Consider the following 21,783-nt stretch of genomic DNA (forward strand, 5'->3'; position numbering starts at 1 on the left):
GTGTCAGAGGCAATGAGATTGGCACAGGATAGAGCATGGTTTAGGGCTGTTGTACTTAGGGTCGCTATGAGTCGCAAATGACTCAATGGCACATAACAACAGCAACAACAACAATACCCTTGGGGAGGCCCTAGGGAGCAATTCTCCTTCCTTTAGGGGTCTATGTACTGGATTCAACTTGATAACAACTGGGTTTTAGTATCTCCATGAACATTAACAATCTGGACAGATCATTTATTGTTGGTATTTTCATTCTTTATTTAAAAAGATACTAATCACTTGTACTTCCCAGTAGTTATGAAACTCACTTCAGCACGCTGTATACTAAGTGTGATTATAAGGGGCTGGGGTTAGACATAGCATGTTTCCTTTTTACAGGATAGTGATTATAGTGATCAGGCTAACATAATCGGAGTCTGAACATCAGCAACACCATTACTTAATCATTGGGGAATGAGGTCCAAAGACAATGATTCAGTGCTAGTAACTCTTCTATTTTTGGAAACAGCAATGGCATCCACTTCCTAAACAGAATGTCTCTGGAAACTCTATTTTCTTTGATAAATGCCAATAGTTGTAGAGGGGCTTCAGGCCTTTTCATAGGGTCACGATGAGTCGTATTTGACTCTATGGCAATCAACAACAACAGCTCTTCTGTTTAGTACCTTTCTATAATAATATGTTGAAGATAGTCTTAAGAAAATTGACTGCCTTTCACTAATAGGTGAAAAATCTCTTTACCTCTTGTTGTTGTTTTGTTGTTATGTGCCGTCTAGTCGTTTGCGACTCATAGCGACCCCTATGTACAACAGCGCTAAACCGTGCTCTATCCTGTGCCAATCTCATTGCCTCTGACACACCCATCCCGATTACCCCAGTCACTGAATCAATCCACCTCATAGAGGGTCTTCCCCTCCTGCGCTGTCCCTCTACTCTACCCAGCATGATGTCCCTCTCTAAAGACCTGTCTCTCCTTACAACATGTCCAGAGTATGTCAGACGAAGCGCCAGAATCCTTGCCTCCAAGGAGCAGCCTGGTTTAACCCTCTCTGGGATGAATCTGTTTGTTTTCTTGGCAGTCCATGGTACATTCAGTACTCTTCTCCAGCACCACAGCTCAAAGGCATCAATTCTCCTTCTATCCTCCCTAGTCATTGTCCAACTTTCTGATGCATAACAAGTGATTGCAAAAGCCATGGCCTGTATCAGGCGCACCTTAGTCAACTGTATCTCTTAGTAATTTTTTAATCAACTCTTTCAGAATTGAGCTTATTGATTTATGAGTAATTTGAGGTATAGCCTGAAAGGTTTTCAATATTGTTCTTTCTGAACCACAGTCTTGTTTTAGGTTCCTCAGCTAAATTCTAAATTGCCTTTGTTCTTATACTTAAAATGAGTATGGATGCCACCGAGACAACAAAACAAAACCTAAATATATATGTAGACAAACAAATAACCACAAATTTTGTGATATGATTAGGATTCATGGCATATACTTAACTCCCAAATGGTAAAAGTAGGAAGATAAAGTCCCTTTACCTTATGTTTTCTTTTTTCTTACTTGTAATCTTTTTATTGAAGGTTACCTACTTAAGTGGAAGTAAATGCTTCAGCTGTAACTCTGCATCAGAAAGAGATAAGTGGATGGAAAACCTTCGCAGGACAGTTCAGCCCAATAAGGTAATAATGGCTTTCAGTATCTACAGCGTGGATAGATAGATAGATAGATAGATAGATAGATAGATAGATAGATAGATAGATAAACTCTATGAAGAGTAACATGTCTTAATCATTTTTAGAACTTTACTGTGTTTAAAAAGCATTTTTATATATTATACTATTTTATGCTCAAAATAATCTTATTACAAGTAGTAGTATCACTGTTTTATCAGTCTGGATAAAAAAAGCTCAGTGAAGCCCAAGTCAGAAACTAAGTCATGATAGAAATACTGAGGGAGGGGGAAGGGAGGAAAATGTGCAATAATAAATGAATGAAAATCCAACTTTTCTGTAAACTTCCACTAAAATATAATTTTTTTAAAAAAAGGACTATAACATAAGTTTCTTAACTATTTAACTAATTTTATGTATATTTTTCCAGAAGCTAGTTAGTTGCAATTAGTCTGGCTAAATGAGAATTTATCATTACAGAGTGATTATATTTTAAAACTCAAGTAACATACAGTGTATGTAGCTCTTTAAGACTCTGGTATGTTCTTGCATACAGCCTTCTTTTGTCCTGAACAATGAGATTACAGTCCTTTTCATTATTTTCTGACCATCTTTAATGGACTACATAGTTAGCATCACTTACATTAAGGGGGAAATGTCCTTTTTTTGGAATGTTGCTTTGAGGGCCATCAAGTTGGCTAGGACTAATAAGGACCAACAGATCTAAACCTTGACCTGTCCCATGCCATCCTCACAGTGTCCACCATGCTTGAGCCCATGGTCACAGTCACTGTGTCATTCCATCTTGTTGAGGGTCTTCCTCACTTTTTCGGACCCTCCACCATTTCTAGCATGATGTCTTTTTTCAACAACTGGCCCCTCCTGACAAGGTGCCCAAACTATGTCAGATGAAGTTTCACCATCCTTGCCTCTAAGGAGCATCTTGGTTTTACTTTTTCCAAAACAGACTGGTTTGTCCTTTTGGCAGTCCATGAAATATTTAGGACTTCTACAGCACCACAATTCAGAGGCACTTTAGTCTTTAAATTGATACTCTTGTTCTTTAGCATTTTGGAGAAGTCCTTAACAGCTTATGCCCTATAGTTCCCCAATGCCACAATGCCCAATGCTTGATTACTTTAACACATTGCCGCACACTTTTTAATTGACGGCCATGCCTAGAACCACATTTGCCGTCATTTGCAGCAGCGTGTTAAGGGGGAAATGTTCTGTTTTCTGGGATATCAGCTCTCGTATTCAACTTTATTGCTTTCTTTATAGGACAATTGCAGACGAGCGGAAAATGTTCTTCGTTTATGGATCATTGAAGCCAAGGACCTTGCCCCCAAAAAAAAATATTTCTGTGAACTGTGCCTTGATGATACCCTTTTTGCTCGTACAACCAGCAAGACCAAAGCAGACAATATTTTCTGGGGTGAACATTTTGAGTTTTACAGCCTCCCACCTCTACATAGCATCACAGTTCACATTTACAAGGACATGGAAAAAAAGAAAAAAAAGGACAAGAATAATTACATAGGACTAGTCAACATTCCCACTGCCAGTGTAACTGGTCGCCAGTTTGTGGAAAAGTGGTACCCAGTGAGTACCCCCACACCCAACAAAGGCAAGGCAGGAGGGCCTTCCATCCGGATTAAGTCACGCTTCCAAACTATCACCATTCTGCCTATGGAGCAATACAAAGAATTTGCAGAATTTGTCACCAGCAACTACACCATGCTGTGTTCTGTCCTCGAGCCAGTAATTAGTGTGAGGAATAAAGAAGAGTTGGCCTGTGCCTTAGTGCACATTCTTCAAAGTACTGGCAGAGCCAAGGTAAGTGGCAAAAGAAGGTTTCAAGTCCATTTGCATAAAAGATAAAAACAACCACTTAGTATGTTCTGACAAATTAAATGGTAGAATCGACCTCATAACCATACAATGTGTTCAGGATTCTTTATCTTTAGTTCTAGAATGTGTTATATGATGGATTTCTTCCTTGCACTACATACTTTTTTAAATTAATAGTTGTTACTGTTGTTGTGTGTCATCGAGTTGGAACCAACTCATAGTTTGTCCTTCAATGGGTTTTCAGAGGCTGTAAATCTCAGGAGAGGAGAATGTCCATCTTTCTCCTGTGGAACAGCTAGTGAATTTGGAAGATGTGTCTTTGGGTTGGCAGTACAACTCCCTACCCATTAGGCCAAGAGAGCTTTATAATTTGACTAGTAACCTGACTAGTTAGTAATGATAATAGTAATAGTAATGATAATAATAAATATCTTGCCTCTGTAAATCCTATGAACTTGGAGAAACAGTGAAAGTTATAGTGTTCAGGTCTTTCGTTCATAGGGTCGCTATGAGTCATCTACGATTCGACAGCACTTAACAACAACAATGATAATAGGGCACTATGGTAGCCTAGTGGCAAGAAGCTGTGCTGCAGTCCCAAAGGCACGTGATTTGAATCCACGAGCTACTGTGAGGGAGAAGGATGGGCAATCTCCTCCCATGCTATTTATTGACTTCTGCTGAAAACCTGCCAGTGGGTCAGCTATGGATTGTCTCCAGCTTGACAGTACACACAGCAACAGCAGTTTCTTACCAACCAACAGCTATAATAGTTCACCATAACTTAACTATTACTATACTAAGAATTAGCCTGTAACTAAATCTTCCAAAAGGAGCCCTGGTGGTACAGTTAGCTTGACTGGTTCACCAGAGGTTTAGTAATCAAATCTGTTTGCCACTCTGTGGGAGAAAAATGTAGCAATCTGCTTCTGTAAAAGATTGACAGCCCTGGACAGCCTATGGAGCGGTTCTGCTTTGCCCTTTTAGATCATTATGAGTTGGAATCACTCCATGGCAATGGGCTTGTTGTTTGTTTTTGTTTTGGGGTATTTTATGTTTTGTTTTTAGATCTCCCAGTCACAGAACAATGTGATTCAGAGAATGGTGAGCAAGAGCTGCCGTGAGGTTAAAAATATATTTAAACTGTAAATATGTAAAAACATTACAAAATATATAGATATTTGAAGACAACTTTATCTCATATTCTGAATGGAAATAAAATTTCAAGAAGACAGAAAGAGGAGAAATTTGTAGCAGAACAGCAAATGAATAATCAGGTCTTTGATCAACTTGAGATATGATTAATTACCACCACAGGCACATTTACTTGACTAAGCAGCGTCTTCATCATTTATATTTAAATTTTATTTCAGACCGATAGAAGTTAAAATGTTGCAACTCATAGCAACCCTGTGCACAATAGCTCTGAACCCTCCTCTCTCTTGAGCCAACTTCACTATTGTCTCTGACACACCTACCCCATTACCTCAGTCCCCTGAGTCAATCCATCTCATCCAGGGTCTTCCTCTCTTGCATTGTCCCTCCACCCTTCCAAGCACTTATTTAGAACCAAACAAACAATAAAATGAAATGCTATTAGTATTTTTATTAAAATCTGAATATATCAATATGTTCATTATTTAAACTCTTACTTAACTTGGCCTGCCTTCTTGTTGATTATACTCTTTGTGGTTGAAATTAATGATGGTAAGTTTAAGCATTCTGGTGTTAAAAACATTAATGGCTTAGAGTAAGATATCATTGCTCTTTAGTTGCTCAATATTCAGGAGGTATAAAGGACTTTTCCTTTTAACCACTTTATCTCTGGGTAGTGTAAATGGTTAACCAAACAGCTACTAACCTAAAGGTTGGTGACTTGAATCCACTCTGGATTCTCTAAGGAAAGCCATGGCAGTCGTCATCTGAGAAGTCTCCAGCATGAAAACCCTATGCCTGTAGTCTGACTCTACAGCCCCTGGGATTACCAGGAATCTGAAACATCTTAATACCAGCTGGTTTGGTTTGTTTAGTTTTGTTAATCACAGTGTACAATTTACATATACTAAGCTATGCCCTTTTAAGGAACAAAACAAAGATTCTTACCACTGGACTAAGAGGCAACATCATGGTGGATGGTGAAGAGATTGAAACTATTAACAACTTCATCTGACTTGGATCCACAGTTAACACCCTTGATACCAGCAGTCAAGATATCAGGAGACATATTGCACTGGGAAAGTCTACAATTAGGGACCCCTCCAAATTATTGAGGAGTAATGATGTCAGTTTGAGGACTGAGGTGCATCTGATTCAGGCTATAGTCTTTCCAATCCCTTGCTATGCATCTGAGAGCTGGATAACGAATACAGATGACAGAAGAACTAATGCCTTTGAGTTGTGGTACTGGAGAAGAGCACCGAACATCCATGGACGGCCAAAAGAACAAATAATATGTCTTGGAGAGGATCCAGCCAGAGTGCTCTTTGAAAGCAAGGATGATGAGGCTTCATCTCACATACTTTGGACATGTTGCTAGGAGAGGCTATTCCTTGGAGAGAGACACAATGCTTGGAGGGGTGAAGGGTCAGTGAAGGAGAGAAAGACCCTCAACCAAGTGGATTGATACAGTGACTGCCTCAGCGGGGTCTAGTGTGTCAGGAAATGTGAAGATGGTACAGGATAGAACAGGGTTCAGATCTGCTGTTTATAGGATCACTGAGAGTTATACTCAACTCGACAGCACCTAACAACATGCTCTTGTAAAGTGTACAATTCAGTGACTTTTGATAGATTACTGTGCACCCATTGAAACCACTAACACAGTCATGATATTATGAATATCATGAATTATGATCACCATCAAAAATGTTCTTCTACCCCTGAGCAGAAGAGTTGAAATAGTGATTCTTACTTCTCCAACTCTATACTGTTGGGCTGCCCCAGTTGTAGAGTCCACTGATTCGTAAAATGATTAAAGTTCAAGTAATTTGGTATATGCCTTCTATTTTTCATCCTAAGTGCTTGAGTATCCAGTAAATATATATTTAAAGAAATCTGGTGGCTTAGTGCATTAATTAGTGCTACTAATCAAAGAATCGGTGGTTCCACTCCACCAGCTGCTTCACAAAAGAATGATGAGCAGTCTTTTCCCATAAAGATTTACAGCCGCTGAAACCTAATAGAGGACTTGGAATTAATTTGATGAGAAATATTTTATTTCATACAATATTTAAAAATATGTGATAACCCACTTCAAATAAAATCTAACAAACATTAAAGTTATACATCAAATATTTTAAGACTGCTGGGGAATGAAGCAGCCATTTATTCAGAGCTTTATGTCTTAGACTTCCCTTTCCCCTGAATGAGTGGCTGCTTGGATGAGGGGAACATAACTAGCTAGACAGGTAGCCTCAAAAATGAGTTCTGAGTGATGAGGTCAAGAAATTCCATGTTGATATAATGAACCAATTTGTAATATATATTGAACACTTAATATGTGCCAGAAGCAGTCAGACACTGGTCATAAACAAAAATTGACACTGTCCTTGGTCTTATGGGCTTAAAATTTTTTAGAAAAACAGACATTAATAAAGTAATTATAGAAATAAATGTGATTACAGGAAAAAGTACTGAGAAGAAAAGACATGACACAGTTAGTGTGGAGCTCGGGGACATTGGGTGTTGTTGATCAGGGAAGGCTCCAGAGGAAATGATTTATGAACTACAATCTTAAGGATCTTAGGAATTAACTTAATAACTATGGGGGCAGGAACGAGGGCGGGAGTGCAGCAGAACTAAGACCAGCATATGCAGGAGTCTTTGTGGTGAATAGAGAACATTGTGTTAGAAAGGGCTAGCAGACTTGGTGTATTCAACAACCTAAAATGGACCAGGAGGAGCAGAGTATAGAGAAAGTCGTGTGAGATTGAAGCTATAGAATAGGCATAAGTCAGAGAACAGAGAGACATCAAAGGTACAATGGGAAATCTTTGAACTACTTTTAAATTTAAGAATGGAGACGTGCCTAAAATTCTAACCTGACTACCTTTTTCTTCACTCAAATAAATTTGGTAGTTTTCATTTTAAACCAGTGTTTTCAGGCTCTCTCATTTCCTCAATCTCTTCTAATACATATTTATTCTGTTGCTTTCTGCTTGCTTGAACATTATTTTAACAGGATTTTTTGACTGATTTGGTGATGTCTGAGGTGGATCGGTGTGGAGAGCATGATGTCTTGATCTTCAGAGAGAATACAATTGCCACCAAATCCATTGAGGAATACCTCAAATTGGTGGGACAGCAGTATCTTCATGATGCATTAGGTATGAAGGAGAAAACGTTTCTTTTATTTGTCTTTAAATTTGAAATTATTTCACCCTTACAAGACAAGTGAATACTGAGTTCAAATTCTGTGTTACTTCATTCTGTCTGACTAGAATGTTAAGGTTTGAGTATCAACTGTAAGAAATCTCTGCAGCTTGCTAATGGGGGAACAATGGATTATCACATACAACAAGGTCAGAAAGACCATTAGCATGTGTTCTACCCTTAAACCCCAAGTTCCTAGATTCTAGGATACACAATAAAACTAATGGGTATGTATCACTGCTCAAGATCTGAGATAAGATGAAGGGATATGGTGGCTGCAACAGTGGACTCGGGACATGGCTGATTGTGATTCTCAATGATTTTGAGAATGGCTGAGCACTAGGCAGTGTTTTAGATTAACTGTGAATGAGAACTAGCTCTGCAATGCCTAATGAAAACAGCATTGTCTTTTAAGAGGCAATGATGAAGCATCTCCGGTCACATTCTCCATTCTGTGCCATAGAGTGAATATTTATTGACTACTAACTTCTGAAAAATCAAACATTAACATTCTGTAATTCAGTGAACTGAACAGACTTTCCAGAGGATATAATTTCTAAAATGAAAAGTGGCTATAAGTTCTTTGACAGGACATTGAAGAGTTAAGCAGCTAATTAGTTCAGTGGGACTTGGAAATGAGTTCATTGAACATGGGAAGGAATTCTACTAAATCCACAAAGTTCTCTGTTAATATTTCTAACCCAAGGAAAAGTGGCTGCTGCTAACAGAAGTGTAGACAGTGTAATTGGAAAACATTCTGAAGACAGGGACTGTATTGTCCTTGTCCTTCTTAACTCTTCATATTTCTAGTTAGCCTTAACATCCTAGACTTTGAATGGTTTATGTTTTTCCTCTTATATTTGGCTTTTGTGGCAAATACTCTATTATTAAAAGAATTTTCCACTTGTGTCCTGTGGTCAATGCAAATTGATACTTATTTAATAGTAGTTTCAATATTTACCTAAGTATCAATATTAAGGTAAGTATCAATATGGCTCAAGAAAATAATTTGTAACTTGTCAAAGACTAACCCTGAAGAACTACGGATTTTTCAGCTGTCAAAGAGTCATTCACTATATGATCCAGCCCTTGCTGTAGCAGAAGTCTTTAGTAATGTAATTTAGAAGAATTTCGTAATAAGGATTAAATGTAAAAATTCACAGAGAAGTTTCAGTAAACTGAAAAATTAAATTAGTAAGTATAGCTGAGCACTCTAAATAATTAAAAATTTTACAGTATTCTATACACTTTGGGCAAAAGTAGATCCTATTTCCAGATTGCCTAAAGAATTCTCAGAATTGAGTTTAAAATTGCCAATCATTTTAACTTATCTAGATTAAAGCATTACTATTTACCAAATGAGGCTGCCTGGTTTAGACTTTTTTTTTGTTAGCCCTTTTATCTTTCTAGTTAAAATCAGATAGTATCCTGATGTGTTGTGAAATGCAAATACCATCTCAGAGAAAAGAAGTACACAGTCACCTGGTTTCTACCCTTGGTGATAAAGGGAAATTTCAGCAGTATCAAATCCATACACTTTGACCTATTCCTATGTGTGAAATTTTTATGCTGGGTAGTAATGAGTAAATAGTTAAATAGAAAACACCTCACAAACCTTCTGGGCATGCACTTACAGGTTAACAACATGGTGAATACCTTCTTTGGTTCTATTTTGTTTTTTTCCCCAAAGACAAAAGAGCAATCTTAAATTATTTTAAAATTTGTCTCAATGTTTGAACAGGTGAGCAGCTTCTATATATAAACTTAATTAAGTTTACCTTTCAGTAGGCTGCTTTCTACATTACAGATGTAGGTTATAGTTTCAAAAATCAGAACATTTTCTATTCTGTAGGATTTCAGATAAATTATCAGAGAAGACTTGTTATGCTGCTCGGGTGGTATAGTCCATTGCAAGTTGTTCTGCTAGCACAGAAACCAGGCTTCTCCATTGGCTCAAGTCCACTCGTGGACTTTCTCCGCTCTAGGTGGAGAAAGATGGGCAGTCTCCTCTCATTACAGTTTACAGCCTCTGAAGGTCCACAGAGGGTGGCTGTGAATCAGAACTGACTTGATGCCACAAAGCTGAGTTTGATGGGTAGTTCATTTACTTCTAGGCCCTGGGATTCTTTATTTGACTCTAATCTTGAAGAAGAAGAAAAGAGGTAGAGAGCTGTGCTGCTAACTCAAAAGCTGTCTTTCTGACAGTTTGAATCCACCAGCAGCTCTGTAGAAGAGAGATAGACAATCTTATGTGAGATGACAGCTTGCCTAAACCCACTAGCAGGTCATCTAGGAGCCAGTTGTGGCTTGTCAGCAGTGAGGTGAGATTTCTTGAAAAAAAATTATTAATTATCTATTAATAACAGTGCTGTTCTCCTGATATTAACAGATATCACCTTCAAGGACTCAATATAATGTTATGAGAAAAGTTTAAAGTTTGGCCAATTTCCACACAAATAATTGATAATGACTTAGTTTTAAAATTAGCTGTTCTTTATATGGAATAGATTTTTTGGAAGCCCTTAACGTAGGTTACATTGAGAAAATGTCAAATATAATCAGATTTGGTAAATATTTTTACAAACCATTTTACTTATGCTGGTCATCTTTCTTATGAAAGATTGTTTGTTTTTGCTAAGTTTATACCTAATAATATTTTGTACTGAGCTTCTGCCTAGAACCAGACACAGTAGCCTATATACCCTTCATGTGCTGTGTCTCATCCTCACCACAACTCCACATGGCAGTTATTATTCAGACTATTTACCAGTTGACCATCAAACTATTTAAATGTTTTCAAAATTCCAGTCAGTAAGTGATGGAACTAGGGTTTGATCCCAAATCTTTCTGGCTTCAAAAGCCTTTTTTTCTGTATACCACTTAGCTTCCTGTTATCCAGCCACTTTTCTTCCAAGTTAACATGTCACATCCTCTGTCATAGCTATTTTAACAGCTTTAATTTAATGAGGTTTTTTTATGTTTTTGTTTTGTTATGTTTTTATGTTTTTGTTGCTACCTAATTTTGTAGTGTTCCTTTGCTCTGTTACAGTCTAGGTATTAAAGTTTCACATAAACACAATTAATTGCTCTGGAATTCCTGTTCTTCTCATTGTTAGCCATAATTTGTTATGATAAAACTCAAATAGACATTCTTCTGATATTCTTTCCTTTCATTTTATATATATATTTAGAAGCTAATTTTATACATAGAAGCTGCTTACTGAGACAAATTTTAAATATTTTTATTCTTGGGAACCAAATACTCATATACTAAAGGAACACTACATGGTTTAAAATTAAGAAAAGAGTGTGTCAGATTTGTGTCCTCTCTCCATATCTATTCAATGCATGCTGAGCAAATTATTTGAGAAACTGGACTTTTTGAAGAAGAATGTAGCATGAGAAATGGAGCCCTGTTTGCTGAAAGTGAGAAGGACTTGAAGCACTTTCTATAGAAGGTTAAACACTGCAATCTTTACTATGGATTGTATCTCAATGTTAAAAAAAGCAAAAAATTATCACAGTGGACCAGTAGGCAGCATCATGATAGATGAAGAAAATAGTGACACTGTCAACAACTTCATCTCGCTTCCATAGTCTACACCCTTGGTACCCAGTAGTTTAGGAGACATATTGCATTAAGAAAAGTCTTAATTCAGTCAGGGACCTTTCCAAATTATTGAGAAGTGATGTGTCAGTTTGAGGACTGAGGTGCACCTGTTTCAAGCCATGGTCTTTTCAATAACTTGCTATGAATCTGAGAGCTGGACAGTGAGTAAGGATGGCAGAAGAAAAATTGATGCCTTTGAACTGTGGTGTTGGAAATGGCTACTAAATAGCTCATGAACTGCCAAAGCAAGAAACAGATTTGTCTTGGAAAAGTTGCACCCAGAGTGCTCCTTTAAGGTAGAGCTAACAAAACATATTTTAGGTATGTTGTTAGGAGAGGCTTTTCTTTGGAGAGGCACATCATGCATGCTTGGAAAGATGGAAGGTCAGCAAAAGAGAGAAAGATCCTTAACAAGATGGATTGACACAATTTTAGAAGGAGTGAGCTCAAGTGTATGCGAAATTGTGAGGATGGAACAGGATAGGACAGGGTTCAGATCAGTTGTTCATCGAGTCACAGTTAGTCATACTTGACTCAGTAGCACCTACCAACAACAGCAATTTTGTATAGATTGTTGTTTACTTTGCAGAAATCTTCTCTACCAAACCTGAACTCCAAGAACATTCAGCTGGATCTTTGAAAGAGCTTCTCCCAAAAAGACTTGTAACAGATCGAGAATACACACAGTCATTTCTGAAAGTATTTACTGAAAATGTACAATGCTTTGGAAATTCAAGCAGCTGGAGATCTGAACATTAATAAAACCTGGTGCCTGCCCTTCAAGAGTATTCATTGTAGAGATAAGACAGACATGAACAAATTAACACAAAGCAATGTGGAGCACAGACTAGTATATCCCCTGAATTAGATTCCAAAAACTAGGTTGTTATATGACAGTGGGCATTATGTGAAAATGGAGAATGACCACATCATTGCTTTACTGCCCCATTATACCTTTTCCTAACTTTCAAACCACTGAGAATCATGACTTGCCCAAATTGACATATTACCTTTACCATCAAAGTTTGAATTAGTCTTGCCTCCCACCTCAGTGTTCACTACTGACACACACCATTAAATGCACTCAGTAGCCAGATAGTAGTTTTTTTACTGTTAAAAATGTGTAACATCAGAAAGCAAGATAGAAAGTGAGGAATCGATATCAAGCATATCCAAGATACATACAGTGAAAAGTGAAATGTAAACATGATATGCGAATATTTGGTCTGTCTGGGAATATTGAACATATTTTATAGATTACAGCATAATTGAAAAGACCTTGTTAACTAAATGCATGTAGAAAAGTATATACAGGTTACAAAAGAGATATTCTACAGTTTTGTGTTGTGTTAAATAACTATTCCAAATTAGGAGTTGACCTTTATTTGTGTCTGTCTTTGGTATAAACATGAGCACTTAAAATCTTGAGTAGACTGTATAGTCAGGCTTGAGTTCTGTTTTTCTATAATAATGACATTAGTCACCCTGTAGAGAAAGCCTTGTGAGAAACAACATTAATAGTCATTAAATGTATCTCCAAAATCAGATAGAACATACCATGTAGTCTCTGTAGGAACACTGTTAATGCTTCTAAGTGGTATGATGATCGTATTGATTGCTGAGTGAGGTGTGGGATGTGGTATCTCTTGTGTTCTGTGGCAGTAACCTTTCATAGACAGTGCCTTCCACATCAGATCTCAGAAAAGAATTCCTTGTCGTACCCGACAAGGCAGGAATCCCAAATCTTTTTATTCTATTTATAGTTGTGCTGTCTGCCATCTTCTCCTTTTAATAGGGGAGTTCATCAAAGCTCTGTATGAGTCAGACGAAAACTGTGAAGTAGATCCCAACAAATGTTCGTCTAGTGAATTGATAGACCATCAGAGCAACTTGAAGATGTGCTGTGAGCTGGCTTTCTGCAAGATCATCAACTCTTACTGGTGAGCTAGTGTCAGTGCATCATGTCCATGTAAAAGCCACTTCATGTTAACTGTTTCTTCCCAACCAAAGGAAGGGCTTTGCAGGAAAATGAAAGTCTTCCCTAACACAATCATGTCTAAAGTTAATCTTGGTTGTGAGCTGAAGTCTCTCTGAATTGATACATCTAAATCTAACCTTTCCCCAGAATATTAGCAGTTCATTCTTCCTTACTAAAGGTATTGTTCTACCTCTTTAACATACTTAACTGTTGTTAAATAGTTGAATCAATGATTTCTGATCATTGCTTCAACCCAACACTGAGTAAGATTTAGGAAGATTTCTACTGAAATTTTGAGCTTTGTTAAGCTGTATGGTTTCATAGGAAATCTCATGCCATTTTCCCATTTTGCTAAATTAAATTTACACTTATCCTTGGGCTCTGTAACGTTTGGTTTCCAGACTCCATCTGGCTGTTTGGCCTTCTGTGAAACCATGAATCAAATAGCTCTTCACACTAGGTTTTACAACCTGTCTCTAGAGCAGAGATATGTTGGGTTTGAGTTGGATTGCTTGTTCTTTTCTGGGTATAGTACTTGTGTTCAAGTTCTGATCTCCCCTCCCCCACAGTGTTTTCCCACGTGAGCTGAAGGAAGTGTTTGCATCTTGGAAGCAGCAGTGCTTGACCCGGGGCAAGCAGGACATCAGCGAGCGGCTCATTAGTGCCTCGTTGTTTCTCCGGTTCCTGTGCCCAGCCATTATGTCTCCCAGTCTCTTCAACCTGATGCAAGAGTATCCTGATGACCGTACCTCTCGAACACTAACTCTTATTGCCAAGGTCATCCAGAACCTGGCCAACTTTGCAAAGTGAGTGACACTGCCCATAACCACTTTATAAAGAAATGCTAACTTGAAAAATACAGAAGGGCTAAAATTTGTGTAAGAGTAGAAGTTCATCTCTTCATATGAGAACATTTTTCTTTCAGCGTTATTAAAAATAGCAAATATTGGGAAAAAACTTAAAAGAGTCACTTTACAGAAAATGACTACGTAGCCTAAGTATATGCATTCAATAGAGTATTTGCAGCTACTACAATGTTTGGAACCTTGATTGTACCATGCTTAAGTGGTTCAGACTCAACCTGCTGCTTCTTGGAAAAACGATGAGGCAGTGTGCTCTGCTGAAGACAAACCCCACAGCAGACCTCCCTGTTTAGTCAGTTCTAGCCCATAGCACGCTCACAGGACAGAGCAGAACTACCCTACCCTATAAGGTTTCTCAGCATATCTTCCCATTTTTAGCATCTTCAGATTTTCTCCTCAGTAACTATGTATTACTTTTAAGATTTTTACAATGTAGTTTTAAGAAATGATTGGGAAGAAATATCTGCACATGTAAAATTGATCACACAGGTGTGTATAATTGTTGTTGATTTCTATAATATGGAGGTTTATAAGCTCTTATTAGCAATGTATTTGGCATAGTGGATAGAGAGTTGCACAGCTAACCCTAAGGTGATGCCCTTTCTGGTCATTCTAATCCACCTGCTGCACCATGGGTGAAAGATGGGCCCTCCTCTCCAGTGCTGTGTACAGCCACTGAAGGCCTGCTGGAGAGGCAAGTGTGAGTTAATTCCAGCTCACCAGCAGTGACTGACTGAGCAGTGTACTGAAGAAAAGATAACATTCAATGAGATTATTTTCTCGTGTAAAATTGTCCCTTTTTGGAAGTAAACTACTTCAACTTTTTATACCTTGTATAAAAAAATATGCTTTGTATAAGGGGAGCTCTGGTGGCATAGTAGTAAGAAGCTACACTGCATCCCAAAAGCATGTGTTCAAATCCACTCACTGATCTGTGGGAAAAGGATGGACAATCTCCTCCCATGAGATACTGCCTCTGAAAACCCACTGAAGGGTCACATGTTGGTCAGCTTCTACTTGACAGCATACAACTATATATATTTATGTATACACCTGTAAATAAACAATACATGTACACATATAGATGTATTTCACACAAACATACATGTATGTTTGTACACACACACACACACAACACATTTTTTTTTATTTTTATTTATTTATTCTTTTTATGTGTGTACCGTCAAATTGGATCTGACTGGTACAGGAGGTGATTGTTCCTCCTTCTTCAGCAGAGTATCTGGTGGATTTGAACCGCACACCTCTGGGATTGCAGTGCAGTTTCCTACCACTAGGCCACCAGAGCTCACCCACACATCACATATTAATGATTTGAAGCCACCAGCTGCTCCATGGAAGGATGGACAGTCTCCTCCCGTGAGATTTACTCTCTGAGAACCTGATGGAGGGTCAGCTATGGGTCGATTCCGACTTGATAGCACACAATAACAACTCACTCTCTCATATATATCACCCATACACCTATATTTGAGCTAATTCTGGTAAAAATTATTTTCTTTTTTCAATAGATTTTATTGGCTTAAGCAAAGTTTTAATGATACCTAGAGTCTAGATAGGCAAAAAAGACAAGACATTCCTCTGTAGTGGATATAAATAACATGAACAGAGACTTGGAGAAGGAAGAGAGTATGATATATTTAGACAACTTTAAAGAAACTTAGCAAAATGGGAGATTTATACTGCTGAGCACTAGGTAGGTAAAGACTAAAAACCTTTAACTACTAGATAAAAAAGATTCTGCTTTATTCTTTAGAGACAGAAAATACTAAAAAAATTTTAGAATTAAAGTGATAGTAAGAAAGTATATTTTATCATTAGATAATCAACCCCTTTAAAAAAATGTGACCCTATTTAAGTCAATTCAAATGCTCACGTCTCTTTTTATTAAATAGGTTGTTTTTCATTTTCTATCCCTCTGCTTCAGGTTTGGTAACAAGGAGGAGTACATGGCGTTCATGAATGATTTTTTAGAACATGAGTGGAGTGGAATGAAGCGCTTTCTTTTGGAGATCTCTAACCCAGACACCATCTCTAACACTCCCGGCTTTGATGGTTACATTGATCTAGGCCGAGAGCTTTCTGTTTTGCATTCCTTACTGTGGGAAGTAGTTTCCCAACTTGATAAGGTAAAGGCTGGAAGAAAGCTGATGAAAGATGGACAACCCTTAATGTACCTGCATTCTGTCACTTATCTGTAGTGAGAGCATTCTCCCTTTTGTTCAGTGAAGACAACTTTTTGCCCGTGAAGTCTGGAAAAACAGTGTTGGTTGGTTTGGTTTTTTGTGGGGTTTTTTTCTGGGCAAGATAGGTGATACACAAACAATGGAATCCTCAAAAACCATGAAATTACTAATAGATATTTTTAATAATCACCTGAATTAAAGACTGTATGCCTATAAATTTGAAATTTTACACACACTCCGCACATGTATTTACATAGAGGAACTCTGATGGCCTAGTGGGAAGAAACTGATTTGCAATCCCAAAGACACATTATTCAAATCAACAAGATGCTCTACTGGAGAAAGAGGGGCAATCTCCTCCTGTGCCAGTTGGATCCAATCTGACGGTACACAACAACACAACAAGAAAGAAAAAAGAAATTATCCAATTTAAAAAAATTTCAAAAAAGACTCACATAGAAGCTTTCATTAAATATAAAATTATATTACATATAGTAATTTCTAACCAAAATGCAGAGAAATATGGAGACTATTGTGTTTGAGTAGTTTTACCCATGAGATCTTTTCTTACGGCAAGTCAGCGGGTTGCTATAATTGTTTTATTACAGTCACCTGGGATGTGAAAATCCTGGTGGTTCTTTTTCTGTGATTATGAATTAAGAATACAGAAAACAGCATTTTTAATCATTCCTTTTCTGATTATACACACAAGAATTTTATTATAAGCCCCCTCATGACAATTTTTTTTTCTTCCGCACTCTTTCAGAGAAGAGTATGTGGTTTTTTGTTTGTTTTTGTTTTTGTTTTTAAGAGTATGTTTTGAAGGAGGAAACTGTCAAATAGACTTTGGTTTAGGTTTATTATGATAATTATTTGATGTTTTTTGTTTGTTTGCTGCAGGTACTTTATAAACATTTGTGGTGGTATGCTAGAATAACTTAAAAAGACAAAGTTAATTTTCATTAATACAGATTTGTGCATTTCTTTTCCTTCATTTTCCTATTATCCTTAAAAATGTCATACCAGTAAAATGTGGGAAAGGAAGTAAAGTCTTTTAACAGAGATTACTAAGGAAACTTTAAATGTGGTAGGATGGCCAAGAGTGCTTAAAACAGTTGTAAAGCAATGTACAAAACTCTCTAAGGTCCCTTCTTGCTTAGAAATGCTAGCTGGATTTAAGTTTGCAACTATACTGCATGTAAATTCTCCAGATATTGGTTGTAGCTCAAGATACAAGGACATAAATTCTTCTGAGGCCATCTGTCCCCATTTGAACAGAGTAGGACGATTTAATTATTGATGAAGGAAACCCAAAGGCAGCCATGTAAAACTGCATAACTACTGCTTAACCATGAGGGATCCCCTAATTTTCTTGAGAATAAGTATTCCCTAAAGAAAAGAAAATATTTGAAATTGATAAAGTATTGAAAAGTCAGATGGAGGAGTAAATATCCTGTTAAATAAGTTTGATTTACTCAGATTCAAGGTCTTTTTAACAGGCTTTACTATGTAAATGCATATACTCATTTTTATTTCTGTTTGGTCCTGGGAACCCGAAATGCAACTGGGTATAGCACTTAGAGAAAATACACTTGATTTGGGTTTTGGTTTGGGATTGCTTTGGTTTTTTTTTAAAAAAAAAAGTCTTACTCATGTACAACTAGTTAGCAGTGGGTCAGTCAGGGTTCCCAAGATGAAATGGGATTGCAAATGCAGTTTCTACTGTGTGCCCTGCAGTGCTCTGGACCCCAAACGCACGTCCTTGTATGTTAGCATGCATTCCTTTTCTCACGTGATCCCTTTGCCTTGGAAGTCTCATCACACTAGCTAATTCTCTGGTGTTTAACTTCCTTTTGGTTAGAAGGTGTTTGGTTCCTCCCCTGCCCTTCCCCACCTTGATCTACTAGCCTCCTCCCAAAGAGTTAGTTGCTTTGCATGCCTGTTTTTAAGTTGGAATGGCAGTAGTTTGGTTGTATTGAGCATGTGTGGTTTTTTTAAATTTTTATTTGCATAATCCTAATTTCTATTTCTTTCTTTCCTCAATGTCTGCCGCATCTTGTTTCGCCTCCTCCATTCATCTCGACGCCATGGTTCCGCTGCTCCATAACAATGCATTATGAACCTGCCACTCCCATATGCAATACCTACCCTTCCCTCCAACCTCCACCCCTTCATCAATGGGCATCGTGTCCAAACGTAATCTGTGGTGGATGTCACAATGCTTATTATCCAATTAGGGTGAAAATTCCTTCCTACAGGCAACCGTGGCAAAATTGGGACCCCTCCCTCGTGTTCTTGCTGATATTACCAAGTCCCTGACTAATCCTACACCAATACAGCAACAATTGAGACGGTTCACTGAACATAACTCCAGTCCAAATGTCAGTGGAAGCATCTCTTCTGGGCTGCAGAAAATATTTGAAGACCCCACTGACAGGTAGGAAAGAAATCATTTGATCTCCAACCTCACAGAGAGAATGTTTAGAAATTTCACAGAAATCTGTTTAACTTGTGTGTTCCACTTCCCTCCTTAAAGTCATATGAGTAATTAAGAAAGACACATTTAACCTTCAATAAATGCAAGTGTTTGTCATAACAATACCCAAGATCTTTGTAATATATATTTTTTAAAATATGTATTTGTAATGTGTTCTAGAAACATAAATCCATATCTCAATAAAAGATTCAGAGCTTTGTGAAATTAATGTTTTCCAGTACATTTAAAATGCTGGAGAACCTTGGTTTAAATTGTTTTATGGCTAGCTACGTGAGCTGGGCAAACGAGGTACAAAATTGATGCTTAAATTTTATTTTCTGAATTGGTAAGACTAAGGCCTTTAGCAGGGAACTCTGGTGGCCTAGTGGTAAGGAGCTGCACTGCCAACCAAAAGGCATGTGGTTCGAATCCACCAACTGCTCCATGGGAGGAAAATGGACTATCTTCTTCCATGCAGTTTATTGTGTCTGAAAACCCTCTGGAGCATCAGCTGTGAGTCAGGTCTCATTCAAGGGCACATAATGACCACCACATACAATAAGATGCCTTTAGCAGGAGCTCTTTAATGGTTCACATACAGCTTCTCCTTTTGAAGGTTTATTACCTATTAAGTGGATGAAGTGGAACATTTTGGAAAGATTTAAAATCTAAGTAGACATTATTGGAATTCTAGTAAAAACTAAAGTCAGTGTTGGGGTGGTGTAGGAAAGTGTTGTTCTTTTCCTTTTGGGAAATCTAAAAATGGCTTTTAGGGGAGCTCTGGTGGCCTAGTGGCAAGAAGCTGCACTGCAATCCCAGAGAAACACGGTTCGAATCCACCAGATGCTCTGCCGGAGAAGGAGGCGCAATATCCTCTTGTACCAGTCAGATCTGATTTGACGGTACACGCACACAAAATAATAAAAAATAATAAAAAAAATTTAAAAAAAAAATGGATTTTACTCCGAGCGTTATGATGATGACATCTGAGTTTAGAAAGACATGTAAGTGTCCGTGTTGAATTTGCAAACCTTCAGAAAAGTTCATATGCTGCCTCAGTGGAGGAGTTGTATCTTCATTGAATTTGCCTCAGGAGTAATCAGTGATCCTTTTCTTTTCCACAGTGATTTGCATAAATTAAAATCTCCAAGCCAGGACAACACAGATAGCTATTTCAGAGGGAAAACGTTATTGCTGGTTCAGCAAGCCTCCTCCCAGAGCATGAGTTATTCTGAAAAGGATGAAAAGGAAAGTAGCCTTCCCAACGGTCGGAGCATCTCTCTCATGGACCTGCAGGACACTCATGCTGTTCAAGTGGAACACGCATCTGTCATGCTTGATGTGCCTATGCGTTTGACTGGGAGCCAGCTTTCCATAACCCAGGTGGCCAGCATCAAACAGCTTCGGGAAACCCAAAGCACTCCCCAGAGTGCACCCCAAGTGAGGAGGCCCCTGCACCCCGCCTTGAACCAACCGGGCAGCCTCCAGCCCTTGTCATTCCAGAACCCAGTCTATCACCTCAATAACCCAATCCCAGCAATGCCAAAGGCCTCTGTAGATTCCAGTTTGGAGAACCTAAGCACTGCCAGTTCCAGAAGCCAAAGTAACAGTGAAGACTTCAAACTCAGTGGACCTAGCAACAGCAGCATGGAAGATTTCACCAAAAGGAGCACTCAGAGTGACGACTTCTCCAGGCGGCACACTGTGCCGGACAGACATATACCTCTTGCCCTTCCTCGGCAAAATAGTACTGGACAAGCCCCGCTCCGAAAAATGGACCAGGTTGGGCTAGGTGCCCGAGCCAAAGCCCCACCATCCCTGCCTCATAGTGCTTCCCTGCGTAGCACCGGGAGCATGTCGGTGGCCTCCGCAGCCCTGGTGGCCGAGCCTGTGCAGAACGGCAGCCGGTCCCGGCAGCAGTCCTCTTCATCCAGAGAAAGCCCCGTTCCCAAAGTGAGAGCCATCCAGAGACAACAGACACAGCAGGTAGGTCTGCATGCTGGACGACTCTGCTCTGGCTTCCACTTGACCCAGCTCTTCCCTATATAGGACTCATTAGGAAATCCAATTATAACAAGTTTCCACTTGGAAATATTTTCTACCACCTTGGAAAAGGAAAATGAGATGTTTTAGAGTCTAGGTCAGGTAGCAAATGGCTCTTAAGAACCATTTAGGGGGCCCTTTCCTTCCCTTCAGGCAGCAAGCCTTTGCGCTGAGAACAGATCTCTGGTATTAAATAGATAATTAAACACTTACCTGAGGGCTTTTAGCCAAATTAGCAACAAATATGTTAGGATTGGAAACAAATTCTTCCTGACTTTTTTTTAGGCTTTTAAGATCAAGTTTTGGATTCTGGGCCAATAATTTTGCATAACTTTTCCCCACCTTACCCTCAGCTCCCTCTGAAAATAATCTGGTCCTCTGTGCCTTTTCCTGGAAATGGCTAAAATAGTAAACAACTCAACACCTATAGCAGGAAGGTGAAAGAGGTAAAAAAAGAACAAAAAAAAGTGCCTGACCAGTTTTTATTTTTTCAAATCCCTTTTATATTTCTACTTTAAAGAGTGCCAAGCCTGTACTCTCAACTCTTCACATGATAAGCTTTCCAAACTTTTTATTTTCTCAACAGATAAAATTAATTTCTGATAATTTAATCATGTCATCATTTCGTATTACATTTTAAGCACCAACATGCATTCTACTCTTTGAATCAAATTAATAACCTTAGGAATATATATATATATATATATATATATATC

At 38.2% G+C, this 21,783-nt stretch overlaps 1 protein-coding gene across 2 annotated transcripts in view; it reads left to right on the forward strand.

The window, feature by feature from the left end:
• Positions 1 to 21,783, forward strand: part of RASAL2 (RAS protein activator like 2) — a 460,670-nt gene that overhangs the window by 411,339 nt on the left and 27,548 nt on the right. Inside the window, exons 7-14 of one of the 2 annotated variants that reach the window (XM_006887716.1) lie at positions 1,582 to 1,680; positions 2,953 to 3,507; positions 7,703 to 7,847; positions 13,299 to 13,443; positions 14,051 to 14,287; positions 16,290 to 16,491; positions 18,786 to 18,985; positions 20,149 to 21,010. In XM_006887716.1, coding sequence (XP_006887778.1) covers positions 1,582 to 1,680; positions 2,953 to 3,507; positions 7,703 to 7,847; positions 13,299 to 13,443; positions 14,051 to 14,287; positions 16,290 to 16,491; positions 18,786 to 18,985; positions 20,149 to 21,010 — 2,445 coding nt within the window. The remainder of the gene's footprint in view (positions 1 to 1,581; positions 1,681 to 2,952; positions 3,508 to 7,702; positions 7,848 to 13,298; positions 13,444 to 14,050; positions 14,288 to 16,289; positions 16,492 to 18,785; positions 18,986 to 20,148; positions 21,011 to 21,783) is intronic. The other variant, XM_006887717.1, reaches the window with a different exon arrangement.

This window comes from Elephantulus edwardii, unplaced genomic scaffold (assembly GCF_000299155.1).
Source record: "Elephantulus edwardii isolate Elephantulus edwardi_28Jun2011 unplaced genomic scaffold, EleEdw1.0 scaffold00061, whole genome shotgun sequence".
Lineage (NCBI taxonomy): Eukaryota > Metazoa > Chordata > Mammalia > Macroscelidea > Macroscelididae > Elephantulus > Elephantulus edwardii.